Source organism: Equus przewalskii, chromosome 25 (genome assembly GCF_037783145.1).
Source record: "Equus przewalskii isolate Varuska chromosome 25, EquPr2, whole genome shotgun sequence".
Taxonomy (NCBI): domain Eukaryota; kingdom Metazoa; phylum Chordata; class Mammalia; order Perissodactyla; family Equidae; genus Equus; species Equus przewalskii.
In genome coordinates, this window is record NC_091855.1 from 19,825,191 (window position 1) to 19,839,058 (window position 13,868).

A 13,868-nucleotide genomic window follows, 5' to 3' on the forward strand; every position below is an offset into this window, starting at 1 on the left:
ATCAGTTTAAAGCCAAGTTTTATGCTGTTATCACAGGTATCAGCGCATGTTACTGCATGGTTATAGTAAAAACAAAATTCAGAATATGTTTTATATCAGTAATGTCACACATCAGTGCTGTTCTTAAGCTAAGCAATAATTGTTTTTCACTGTAAAGGAGTACAAATTCATGACTTTGCTAACAGTTTATGACTGCTGAGTGAAAATATAGCTAACATTTACTGAGCTCATACTGTGCACTAGGAATGTGCTGAGAATTTCCTATGTATTATTTTAGAAAAGTACTATGGGGTAGGTACGATTTTATTCTCTCTGTTTTACAGATGGGACAGCTGAGGCCAAGAGAGTAACCTAACCATGGTACTCTACTTAGGAAATGTATTGGCGGAGGGTGAAAGTGAATGTAGGGGGCAGCAGATCAGATGACTGAGGATAAAGTAGGGAAAGGTAAGAGAGAGACAGCAATCTTGCCCAAGGCTACATTTCCAAGCCAGAGCAGTTATCATGGAGATAGGAGTCTGAGCCACAGAAAGCAGTAAATATGGGGAGAAGAGGAGTTTTCTAAGGGAAGACTAGGGCCTGATGTTTGTTTGAGGGGTGACTCTGGAGAATTTGAAAAGAGGAGAACAAGAGTTTGTGTGCGTGAAGGGGTAAGATTGTGAGAAACGCAATAACCCTGAAAGACTTGGTGAAAGAGAAGGCAGACTCCTCGCTGAGTAGACTGTAAAACCGGCGAGGTTTGGGGCGGATGTTCCTCCACTGTTTTCATGGTCAGTCTCCGCCCTCAACATTTCATCAGACCTTCCCTTCTTCCTCTGGAAGCTAGCATCTGGTTTTTAAAAATATGACTGGGCACTCAACCCCTGGGCATTTAGTTATACTATTTAGGTTTGTTTGGTCTGAAAGAGCTGCTTCTTGGTCTACAGGAATTGTCTACCCTCAGAAATATTCTTTTCGTCAATTATTGTTTTCCGCATATGTGTGCTTAATACATATTTTTAAGTATAGGTACTGTGATCCACCTCAGATATACAGCATACATTATTAGTACTCTCAAACAGGTAATCAGAGCTCATTCTCGATGACGTGTGTTGTTTATACTTAAATTTGACCAAGAATGTTTTTCTACTTTCAAGGGAAGTATTATATTTGCCATATATTGTCACAAGCTTATCTTTTCCCCCATAGCATCAAACACTGAAGCAATTGTTAAGAGTTGTAGAGCACTTTTCAAATTCAAATGAACAGAATTTAACATCAGCTTGATAGAACTATAACTTATTTTAGGGAACATGTTCTTTATCTCTTTCCCACCCATCACTCTTTCATTATGTTCTCTGATTTTGAGAAATGGATCTTGCATTATGTAAAATTGATGTAAATGCCTAATACAGTTTGTGTAAAAACATTGAAAGACTTTTTAAATTTCTATTTTGTTTTGAATGCATGCATCGTCAAGCTATATTTCATCTGCTTTACAGAAGAAAGGGTTAAAACTATAAAGAAAAGAGCTAGAATCAAAGATTATGAAAATTTAGAATATATAGGACTTTATCCAGGAAACTGGTTACAAAATTTTAGCTAATTTTATAAGAATTTTAAAAAGATATTTTCTAAAGGCATGTGTAAAATTATGTTATGGAAATCTTATTTTAAATTATTATTTTTTCTGAGAATTCTATATTTTGTCATTGAAAACAAAGACAGTTTTTTAAAAGTGGACCTCAGTATAGTGACGGCACTGGGGTGCAGAACTCGTTTAAAGAGTGCTGTGTCACCTCTGCCGTTTGCACTTTGCCCTTTCTCGGATGGGAAGGAGATGGTCAGGCACCCTTGCATGCCCAGGTGATGCCTTTGGCCTCTTCACTGTACAAATCTGGTTTGGAGCTGTGTTCCTGCATGGAATGCCCATTAACTGCCTGCTTTTAATCGATAATTGGGCATTAACTCCTCAAAAGTGCCATCATCAAAAACCACAGTCCAGGCCCTACTGTCCACCACCGAAGAATTAGACAATTATGCAGTTATTTGACTAGACTCTAAACATGTCTAATTTGGGAAAGAATAGTGCCCACATATACCTTAATGGAAAGAATGACCAGACCTTTGGCAATGTTATGACTGCTACAAGAACGTGATCACCTTCTCAGCTTACACCCAGACTGTGTTCCCAACAGAGAGAGATATACTCGGTAGAAAGAGAAAAACAGAATAAAATAGAATTCTTCTGTTGGCAGAGCATATGTATTTATACATTCTTCTTTGTTTAACTCAGTGGTTAGAGAGCACTGCCTGGGAAGACTGCAGGCCACAAATGCTTTCTATTTGAGCTTGTGCATTTCATCTCATTGGTCCTGGGGACAAGGTTCACTGCCCTGGAGGTGGCTTGGCTCGGTCTTTAAAACGTACACTAATGAATTTCAGGTTCGGAACAGAAAACGGCTGCTCTGTATCAGACAATCATGTGAACTTGGAATCGTTTCCCGTGAATGCCTTAAATAGCTCTGCACTGTCAGTCTAGACGGTGGGTGCTTCTGCATCTCCAAACACAGACAACTGATTACCCTTTTCAAGGTACTCAGTGCTTGCCTACTCTTAAAACTGAGATTTGGCAGATTCCTTTATTTTTGTAAAGGGAACATTGTGGGAGAAAATAGGGCCAAGATCATCTGAGTGCAATTGGGTGTATTAAGGACACTTAAAAATAACCTTAAAACAACTGAAAAGATTGGTTTGGGCTGAGTATGTTTGTTTTGTTTTTCTTCTCAGCTGTTTGAAGAAAAATTCAAAACAAAGTCATATTTCATACTTTTTTATGTTGCTACATCTTGCAATAGTTTAGAGATTTTATCTCATCTGATCCTGTTCACCCAGAAAGTCAAGGAAGTGGGGTAGTCAAATATGGAAACTTGTTTTATGTAGATGGGAAAGAAGTAAGCTAATGGAGTCCCAGATACCCCTTCCTCAGGACAACGGAGCCCGAGCCCTGTGTGACCCCCACCCCAGCCTGCAGGCCTCTGGCTGGCAAAGACTTGATTCTGACTAGCTTAGAAGACAGATTCAGGCACTCAGCTTTGCAGACATCTTGCCTGTATGCTCAGAGTGAGTCACAATTTGTGTTGGGCTGGAAGGAAAAAAACGTTGATTTCATGAATTCCTTTATCTGTAAAAGATTGACCATGGACTGTGATTTCCTTATGGAGTGGGAGAATTTCCATTCCTGTGTGTCATGCTGTATTTGTCCCAGTTATCCCATTCATTGTCTGTGAGGCTATGCACAGGCTCTGCAAGTCTCCTGTCTGGGCCTCCGTTTCCTCTTTCCTAGTTTCTGCAGGTTGGCTCAGATGATCTCCTAAGGCCTTTTCTAGCTTTCACAATCTGAAGATCAGTTTCTTCTGCACATAGGAGGTTGGGGCACCAATCGCATTGGTCAATTAAATACTATTTGGGTTGTCCAGCTGATAAACTCTTCCAGCAGAAGAATGGGAATGAACAGCAACACTCAAGTCCTGCAGAAAGTTTGTGTTGGGCTTGCTGGAATGATCAGGGGAAATCCTGTGTGATGAAGCACTTCTAAGTGCTAGGCAGAGGTTGTCAGATGACAGTGCCCCATCAGTGCTGGATGCTTACTGGGGCTGGTGGCCTGTTTGAGATCAGGAGAGGCAGCATGAGGTGGTCCTGCATACAGCCTGGTACCAGAAGGCGTTGGGTTCCTCCACACTCCTGATCATCCCTACCAACCCAAATGCCCTAGCCTTATACTTTGGCGAGTTACCTCACAGTTCTAAAACTCTGTCTGGTTATTTTTGAAATGAAGATAATGTCTACTTTTCAGGATGAAAAGCTTAACGAGAATATATTTGAAAGTGTCTAGCAAATAGGTAAAGCTTGATAAATAGGTAACTAAAACCAGCAATTTGTAAAAAATCCAAATAAGATAACCTTATTGAAAGCCAAGGAGGAAAAACTAACATTTGTGTAGTGAGTAACATTTCACAGAGTACTTTAGGACATATCATCTTTTAATCCTTACAGCCTCGTCTGACAGGTGCAGAGATACCTGCAAGTTCCCAGGGTCACGACACCTGGAAACAGTGGAGCGGAGATTTAAGTCTTCTGATTCCAAACTGTTGTGTTCCTTTACGATATGCTACCAACACACCATTACACTTGGTTGTTATATTTTATAGTTAAAGTTAAACTTCTAGATGGTTCTGGAAACGGAAATAAATGATCAGAAATGGTAATAGTACTTATTTGGGGGATTTCTTCTTATGCCCTTTTTATATGACTACAGCTATACTAACTGCCATTTAAGACAAACTCAGAAAACCCTGGCCAGTTGCTCCTCACTTTGTGGGATCTTAATTCCGAATCAACTCCTAGGGATAGCTGGAAGATTTGAATATCTCTGGGATGTCACTGTCCAGTTTCGAAATAATTTTATAAATGGGTTTCTTCCAGGAAGGATCTGAGTCTTTCCCTGCGGAGACAGCCCTGAAGAACTCCTGTAACGTCAAGCTGGCAATTTCCAAGAAGCAATCTGGAACCTGCATTCCCAAAGAGACCCACAAGAAAGAAAAGACGTGAGGCTGTGAAGCACTGGCGCCATACAGACCTTATTGCCTGATGCTGCCTGTTCCTTTGGTGATGGGCTGATAAGAGCATCTTTGCTCTACTGGACCGTGAATTTTGCAGCCCTAGGAATCCCCTGCTCCCTCATCAAATACAAACCTTAAAATGGTGGTACCAATGAGATGGCCCTGGGAGAAAGCATATTAGGGACACTCCCTTTATAGGAGGAGCTGATTCCACTAATGGCTGATGTTCAGGTGGGAAACTCTGACTCGGATTGAAATTAAACCTGTGGTTCAAAAGAGTTTTTTAGTATTCTTTTCCTTGGTGCCTAATGTGGAAAGGAGTGCCTCCAAGTGTATGACTGTCGTACCTCATCCCATCATCTTTTGAGGCTGGATTCAAAGGACTTGGAATCATTCCTGCTTCCAAAGCCAACTATGAGGTTGAGGAGGGTCAAGAATATGTTCCAGGACTTCACCCAGACTGGCACCGTAAATGGTGGGGAGTCCCACAGGTCCCCCAGACCCTGCCTGGCTTGAAGCTTGCCACCACTGCATGCCAAATGACCACCCCCACATGGAAAGATGTGGCAGCATTACCACTCCCACATGGCCCGACCCCACGAGCCTCAGAAGGAGGGCTAGGTCTCCAAACGGATTCCGATGGAACATCCGACTAGTGGATGCCAGCAGTTCTTCCCTTTCTTGGAGGTGTCGATAGACTGCTCTTTGTGATCACAGTCAAGTAAGAAAGGCAAGAAGAAGGAACTGTAGTAGGCGGCCAGACACACCTGGCACCTGCAGAACAAGACGCCAGCCTCACAGAGCTGTCAGTCACGCACAAGGAAACGTGTCTGGATTAGGAGTTCTTACAAATGACACTTAGGCCACTTGCTCACCCTTTACTGACACTTTACCTCTAAGGTGCCACCAGTGTGCCTTCATTGAGATCCCCAAAGGACTGAGAAGCTTGAGTACTGTTTATTCATTATTTCTGGAAAGGATCTGAGGTGACTTGCCATAGAAGGCCCACAAATAAAACTGTTCAAGTGAGAATAAAGATAAGAACAAAATGATGAAAAGAACAGAAAATGTTGTAGAGAAAACCTAGGCCAAGACTAGGTGCTGCAACTGAGCCCAGTCCTGGGCCTCCTGGCGCTCAGGCAAAAAGGTCAACAAGTTATATAACCTGGTAAATAAAGAGTATTAAGTCTAAAATGGCAGAAGAGCTGCAGACCTCTGCTTAAGTTTCAGAATGAAGATTGGCTGTATATTCAGTTTGCAGCATCCACCTGTTGCCTAAGAGAAGCTATGGAGGCTGTAATCTTTGTGGATAATACAGGGATTGGCCCCAGGCTGCCCTGGCTCTCAGTGACTTAAGGACAGACACAGAGGGGGATCTTTTCCAAAACTCCAATCACAAAGGGAAGGTACCCATGAGACCTCATGGGACCCAATTACATGGTCTTACCTCAAAGTCATTTCCCTTGTTGTAGTGCATATTGAGAGCTCGAAAAAGTTCTGAGTCGCGGAGTACCACCAGCATTTTGGGATTTGTGACACCATCTGAAATCGCTTGCCGGGCAAATTTCTCCATTTGGATGTAATAAAACTCACGAAAGTTGCTGAACCACTTGATCATCTGAGAGGTAATGCAGCGGTTGAACTGTACAAACAAGGGGTCCATCAAGTCAGACGTTTGCCAGGAGGTGCTCAGAGTCAGAACTGTCAGCTTCCAGTTCAACATTGGGTTTAATAAGAATGGCTTCAACCAACATTAAGAAGGACTTCCTTTACAAAAGAAGCCACAGCTCTTTTCCAGGCCTATTCACTTATACACAGAAAAATCTGAACTAGCTATCATGCCCATTAGAAAATAATTGTTTTTGTATATACTAGATTTCTGAAGGTTTTTTACCCACAGAAAGCTTTCCACGGTGTGTAATTGTGACTTTGGGAGGGTCGAGGGTCAAGGCCAGTGTGTACCAGCTTCTGCTGCACCCAGGCAGATTGCAAGGCAGCCCCAGAGCCGTCTCCCAGCTAAGGGGCCAGGGGAAGGGGTGAGGGTGTAACTCAGAGACCAGTTTATGGGCAACTTGGAGTTGCAGAATGAATCAAAATCAGAGCTTGGTGCAGAGATCAACCCAGCAGCTAACTATGAGGGAAAGACCGGAAAATGCAAGGGCATGATATAACTATAAAGTATTAATAGCCCTAACCCAACGCCCAGGGTAAAGGGGCCCCCAGAAGCTTTATGGGAACAGGCAAGGTCTGGTTCCAACAATCAGAGTTTGGTTTTCCTTATTGTCACTCTTGATCTGTATGCGCCTTCACTCAGTTTTGAAACACAGCAATTTGAATGTAACTTTGACAGTGTCCGGCCCTATATATTATTTCTTTTTCATATTGTCCCCAGCAGAGACAGAACCTTAGGCCAAAGATGCCATTTACTAAGGGTTCTCTCTCCCCCTACCCTCCCTCTCCATGTGTTTCTGGGTATATCTCAAACTCAGAAGCTTAAAAATTCAGCTACCCAGCCTTCCTAGCCCAAAGTTAATCACAATTATTCAGGCAGTCTCAGCCCAGACTGGAAATTGCACGAGTCCATCAACAACATGAAGGGGAGCGAATGTGCACATATGATGACCTCGGACTTGCCTCACACCGGGCAAACCCACTGCCACTGGGGAGTTTTGCAGAGGCTGAACCCCAATGAATGACTTTACCTGAACGTCAGGGAAATAAGCCTTCAGGAGGTTGGAGCTGGGGTAGCGCGTGAAGAAAAACATTAGTTTGGCCTTCTTCAAGTGACCAGGGTTTAGGCCCTCCTGGATTTATCCCAGCGTCAAGGAAAACCAGCACCAGTTTATCAAATAATTTTGACAAATTATCCAAATAGTCAGTTGTCCTGTCCCTTACAGTTTATATTCTATTTTCTTTTTTTCTGAGTGAATGGTGTATTTGCTCCATTTTTCTGTTTCGAGCAAGTCTGAGCAGATAAGCTTTATCTTTCTGGATGCTGAATACCATATATGTTACAGTAAAGTTGCAAAATTTGAAAAACCTTTTGATGTGTAAAAGTTCTATGGCATCTGTACTATCAAACACAGTTCGTTGTACTTTGTGTGTGTGTGCTTTCCAAATAGGATAGGAAAAGATGGCAGTTCTGGCCCAGATAAACTATTCCTAAACTCCAAGTAGAGCTTTCCTTTCCTCTCTGCCTCAGTTTCCTCCTCTGTAAGACATGAGGAGTCAACTAGGTGGTCCCCATTCTGGTTCTCACAATTGCCTTTGCAGTGTTTAAGCCAACAAGCATCTGCCCAGACTAAGGACCAGATCACAGTCTGCTTTGGCTCAACAGCTTGAACTGCTGGGCTGCACCTGCTCCCCGCTCGCCTGGCAGAACTTTCCCTCGTCCTTCCTGCCTCCGCTCAGACGCTTTCTCTGGGAAACCTTTCCATGCCGAATGAGGCCTTCCTCACCCTGGGCTACCAAGGCACTTTTGCAAACGTCTGTTGTAGCAATGACCTTATTGGAATTTTTACTGCATGTGTGTCTCCCTATTTAGACTGTGAGCTCCGTGAGGGCGAGAACCTTATCTTTTCATCTTTGTATTCCATGTGCCTGGCCCAGTGCTAGGTACATAGTAGGTGCTCAATAAATGTACGTTGGATGAAGGAGTGAGTGAGTGATTACATGGTCCACCTTAATCCGTACACAAATAGGGAAGTTACATTCCAACCCATCCTTCACTCTGGGAACAGATTCCCTCCCCTTTTATAAGAGCAGGGAGCTGTGGGGTGACTGCCTAGCACCAGGGAGGGACTTGACTCAGCGTCCCAGGGGAATCCTGGGGCTGGGGGAGAACCAGCGTACAGAGTAACCTTGGAGTTCAGGGCTGAGAGCTGCAGCTTTAGGACAATTCAGAGTCTCAGTGGGACATAGCAGTTTAGCCAAAGGAAACCAAGCCAACTGTTTACAGTTACAGCTGGCCCTGGTGCCCAGACTGCCACCCAGAAGACCCATGCCCCTGTCTCCTTGGCCCTATTTGTCATCCTTCTTACAGGTTCATAAATGCTGTGCAAAGGATCCTGGGTTTGGGAGTCCAAAGACCCAGTTTCAGATACTGATTTTGCCACTTATTAGCTGTATGACCTTGGGCAAGCCACTGACCTTTTCTGGGCCTCATTTCTAAAATGTAGAGTGTAGTGGTTCAAGCTTGTGCTTGGCAGTCAGATCCTGGGTTTGAATCCTGCTCTGCATGTGTCTTTCTCCTGACTTTGGGCAAGTTAGTTTGCTTCCCTCTGTCTGCCACTCAGATACCTAATCTAGAACAGACGCTTGAGGATTGTGAGGTTACACAGGCCCACAACCTTGATCTGAAACGCTGGGTCAAAGGGGTTCAGATTTCAGAATTTGTTATAACAGTAATACGTTATTTGTACCATATGTTAGTTAACACCCGCAGTGGGGGCTATGGCAGCAGCCTGTAATCCAATACATTAATATTCCCACAGCAAGATGGATGACCATTTACACCAAGTGCGATAGTCTATAAATAGCCTCCAAGCAGTGCAGGTTGGATTTTGCCACCAAAAGAGTTGCCATCAACCTTAAGAAAAGAAATCATAGGGATTATCAGAGCAGTTGGAGTTTCAGAATTTTGGCGAGGTGGCGGTGGACTTGTCCGTGTGAACGGCTAGTAGCGGGGCCTGCGCAGAGAAAGTGCACAGTCACTGCTCCCCGCGTTCCCATCTCGTCGTCACACCTGCCCTGCCTGTTTCACGGGGATGTTGTGTGAATGTGAAAGTTCTTTTGCATTTCAAAGCAGCTTGCTCTTAGATGGCTTTCATGGCCCACAGAACAAATCTCTAACGCTGGAAGATAGGCAGCAGGAATGAGGGAATAGTTAGGGGGCCAGGATGCTGCCTCGGGGCCCCAAATCATTCCAAAGGTTGCCACCCGGGCAGCCAGGCCCTGAGGATGGGCCCTGAGGCTCTCTGTGCCCAGTCCTCATTTCACGGGGCAGGGCCAGGCACACAGTAGGTGCCTGAGAAATATCAGCATGCTCCTCCCAAGGGAAGCATAGCAGAGAATCTTTGGCACCTGAGTTCTTGAGGGTCTTCCACCATTGCCTGACTTTAACAGGGAGTCTCAACCAGAGGCCTTTTATCGAAGGCCCAGACAGGTAGCCTTTCTCACACAGGGAGATCATCTGATAAGAAAATGTCTATGTTGCTATCTCTGTACCTCCAAGAAGATTCCCTACTGCCTGAAGAGGCAGTTGTGGCAGGCAAGGTGTTCATAGCGATAGTTTTATAGTTGCTCACTGCCTGCGGGGAAAACACCCAGCAGCGCCCCAGCTTTGGGGGTGTTCCCAACACCTGTGACCAGCACGGGGCACTCATAGCATTTAGGGCGCAAGAGCCGGCCCTAGTGGAAAGTAAGCTGGTCCCACCTGGTCCTGCCATCCTCACTACAGCTCGCCAGGCAGAGGGCATGACTATTCACACCTGGATATGCGACTCCACAGACACCTCGACCTGTGGAAAGCAGATCCAAGGCTGCCCAGGAGAAGCAGCTGTGTGAGCTCAGCTCGCTAAAAAAGCAACATCCAAAATCTGTCAGGAACTTTAGTCCTACAAGATGCTTGTTGGAAGAGAGTTCTTTGGTGGTGTGAGTTTGGGGCTGCATACATTCTCCTCTTAGAGCTTCACATTGGATTTCAGCACGTTAAGGGCTTTGAGAAGTCCTGCAGTAAAGAAGGATTTACCCAAGCTGCTTTTTTTTCTTAATTCAACAACTATTAATATCCTGAAGGAGGGTTACTCTGAGAAACACTATTTAAGAGTGGCTCCTGCCCAAGGGTTGCAAAGGTGATGCGATAAGATCCAGACCCCTGCAGACCAGCCTGGGCCCCTCAGCCTTCCCCATGAGGGCCTCCTCTCCCTCCATGTGCTCAGCCCCCAGGCTCTAGTCCTCTCAGCTGCAGCTTAGAAGCTGTTGCTTAAACTAACGGCTTCTTAGCCCTTCTAGCTGCCTCTCAGATCTAGTCCCTGAGGAAAACTTCCCCTTTCCCATCCGCCCCGGGAGTTTCAAGTCCCTCCTGTCTTCCCCATGAATTATCGAGACGGCGCAGGCTTTCTGCCTGGAAATCCAACAGGTTGGAGGAGCTTCCGATGAGCTCACTCCTCTGACCTTCTCTGCCAAGGTGTGTGAGCAGCTGACAACCAAATTATGGGGTTCTTCCTTCTAGGGGGTGTTTATCATATTTGGGAAGCCCATTTGACTTTAAAAACAAACAAACAACACCCTTTCAGACCCAAAGGAATAAGTCAGAAATGGTAGAATCTGTGTCACAGAAGAAGGTAAATAAACCTTCCTAGCATCCTTAAATCCCACAGTGCGGTCACACTTTCTCATGGAAACTAATAAGTAGGAGCCACAGGGAAGGAAGGCCTAGAAGCAACATTAAGAAGACCATTGGGAAAGCAAAGCTATTCCTTATGCCACATAGTTATTTGTCCCCACCTCCCCTCATCCTTCAGGTTTCCTATTTCTCTGGGCTGCGACAATGAGAACTTCAGTTACTAGTAAAGGATATGTGGACGGAAGGAAAAGGAAGTGCATCTGTGACAGCCTGCAGGCCGCCCTGTTCCATCTTCACCGAGGGAAGAAGGGGCAGTCTTTCCACACGGGTGGAAGTGAAGGGCAGAGGGTACGGCTGCTGGTCCAAAACCGACGGTCGCAGTTTGACAGCACCCCAAGGTTGCAGGGCAGACTCTGAGGAGGGGTGACTTTGGGAAGATGAGTCCTGGGGAAGACAGCTGTTCCAGTGACCATTGGGTCCATGACCCAGAAGCTGGCTAAGAATCTGATTTTCCTGGATGTGGGAAGGCACAGTCAAGGGACAGTTTGCTGGGGCACCCTGATAGGGGTTAGGGATCATTCTTGGGGAGACAGGGTACCTAGGAGAATCTAGAGGCTTGGCCAGTGATACGTTTCCCAGTGGGACCCCAGCCTGTGGCTGAGCCCTCCTGGACAAGGTAGCCAGAGGAAGTGGATCTTTACAGGCACCTCCCTTAGGAGGTGAGGGCTCACTTCTACCCTCTGGCACCAGCCCTTGGAAGCTTCTGCCCAGCTGAGTCAGATGGCCTGAAGGATCCAATAGAACCTTTTGTAATACTGAGTCCACAGCCCGGGACACTGCCCCGGTCAATTCTTTCCTCAGAATCTCCAGCAAAGCCCGTGTTCCAGAAGGAATGAACCTGGGTTCCTCAGACTGGTATTCAACCTGAGATACTCTGTGTTTTTCCACCCTGGAGAAGTCCCCATTGGAACCCTGCTGGTGGTCACTGCCCTTAGCCCAGGGCCTAGAACCATAGCCATTCCTCTGCTTTACACTCAGAGGGCCCCTCCCCTTCTCAGAGCCTCCTGGGCCCTGGGCCGTGTCTCTGGGCTCAGCAGCCTGTAGGATGTGCTCCTGCAGATGTCTTAGCTGCTGCTTCAGCAGATGAAGCTGTTCTCTCACCCGAGGGCCCCCCTTCCTGCTGCCATGGTCCCTGGCAGGGCCTGGCTTCAGAGGCCCTTGCTGCGTGGGAAGGCTCTGCTTCCTCTTCCGCTCCCGGACCTTCTCTGGGCAGCGTGGGCTGTCCCTGGCTCGGATGTTGACCGGCACTAGAGGGTTAGGGGAGAGGCACATGCCTCGGACGGTGGTCTCCACTCTGGCTCTCTTTGCCTGGATGTGCTCATCCCAAAACCAATCAGGGTCAGCGAGGCTGGAGTTGGGGACCGGGCTCCAGGGAAAAGGGAAGTCTCTGCTCTGCTCTTGAGCGGATGGGCTTCTCCCACCTTCCATACAGAGTTCTGCCAGATGGGAGCAGGCCGGGGATGGAGGGGAAAGCACACCAGAGTTTGGGTCCATCCCCTGGCTCCACAGTCACTTGTTCAGAACCTGTGGGATTAGCTGGGGCTCGCTGAGGGTATCCCTCCTCCTGGTGTCCTCAGCTGGAGTGAGCTGGGTCCAGGATCAAGAGGTCTCTGGGTTGCCAGGGCTTATGAACCTCAGGGCAGGCTCTGAAATTAGAGACAGGAAGAAAACAGTACAGGTGACTTTGAACAGTGCTTTTCAAACTTGAACGTGCAAACAAATCACCTAGGGATCTTAGTAAAATGCAGATTCTGATTCAGCAGGTCCGGAGTGGGGCAGAGAGTGTGCATTTCTAACCAGCTCCAGGTGATGCTGAGCTGCTGGTCCAGACCACACTTTGAGGGGATTCCCCAGAGGGATCCTCCAGGGAGAAAATTCTCCTGCCAGGACATAACCATAAAATAATAATGATAATAAAAATAACAATGAAAGCTAACTGCATAACTGGCATTATGCCAAAAACTTTACATCCATTACCTGATTTAATTCTCATAACAACTCCGTGAGAATGTTGTCATTCCTATTTTACAGATAAGGAAATAGGCTCAGAGAAGTTAAGTTACTTCCTTAAGGTCATACAGCTAGAAAGTGGCAGGATGGAGTCAAAACAAGATTTGTCTGATTCACAGTAACTTTCTTAGTGACTTAGCAACAGAATCACCCGGGGCACTTGTTAAAAGTAGCAAATTCAGTAGACCGCCAGTCCTGCTAAATCAGAATGCCCCTGGGGTGGGGAAACTGCACCTGAAACAAGCAAATCAAAGTTTGAGAACCAGCTGTTTGACTGCTACCCCATCTTGCCCCTGGAAGAAACAGATTATGCATTCACCCATTGTTCAACATTCAACAACTATTTATTAAGCACCTACTATATACATCAGGCCTTCTGGGCAGTTGGAGAGACAGTGGTGAACAAGACGGCAGAGTCCTCCTCTCCCAGAGCTGACCGTCTGCTGGGGAAGAGAGAAGAAACAAGCATGTTTTCAGGCCGTGATACTGGCTATGAAGAAAAAGCACAGGAACGGGTTGGAAAATGGGATGCGGGTGTGGGGAGAAGGAAGGAGCAATTTTAGGAAAAGCTGCCTCAAGCTGTTTTATTCCCATGAAGGATCAAAATACACTGCGCCCTCACTAGGAGGCTTCTGAGAGCAGGTATAAGGCACCTCGAGTTTACAAAACATTCATCCATGTTACCTCATTGGACCTCACTCCAGCCTTGGGAGTCAGTGTGATTCTCCCAGTTTACAGATGAGGAAACTGAGGCTCAGTGAGGCCAAGAGTGGCTCTCAGTTGCTAAGATTCCAACTCTTCTGACACAACCACAACTCAGCTGCCTCCCTGAAGGTGAAAAGACCTGCACG

At 46.1% G+C, this 13,868-nt stretch overlaps 1 protein-coding gene and 1 long non-coding RNA gene across 2 annotated transcripts; one reads left to right on the forward strand and one right to left on the reverse strand.

Moving 5' to 3' along the window:
- Positions 1 to 322: 322 nt before the first annotated feature.
- LOC139079365 (uncharacterized) lies at positions 323 to 4,583 on the forward strand. The gene is made up of 2 exons (XR_011532948.1): positions 323 to 447; positions 4,465 to 4,583. It is a non-coding gene; the product is annotated as an uncharacterized lncRNA (long non-coding RNA).
- On the reverse strand, positions 4,259 to 12,628 carry PROX2 (prospero homeobox 2). The gene is made up of 5 exons (XM_070593936.1): positions 11,188 to 12,628; positions 10,091 to 10,102; positions 7,304 to 7,405; positions 6,049 to 6,243; positions 4,259 to 4,550 (listed from the first exon to the last, which is right to left on the reverse strand). Exons 1-5 carry the CDS (start codon positions 12,499 to 12,501, stop codon positions 4,383 to 4,385), a joined length of 1,791 nt encoding a protein of 596 aa, XP_070450037.1. The 5' UTR covers positions 12,502 to 12,628; the 3' UTR covers positions 4,259 to 4,382.
- Between the last annotated feature and the right edge of the window lie 1,240 nt (positions 12,629 to 13,868).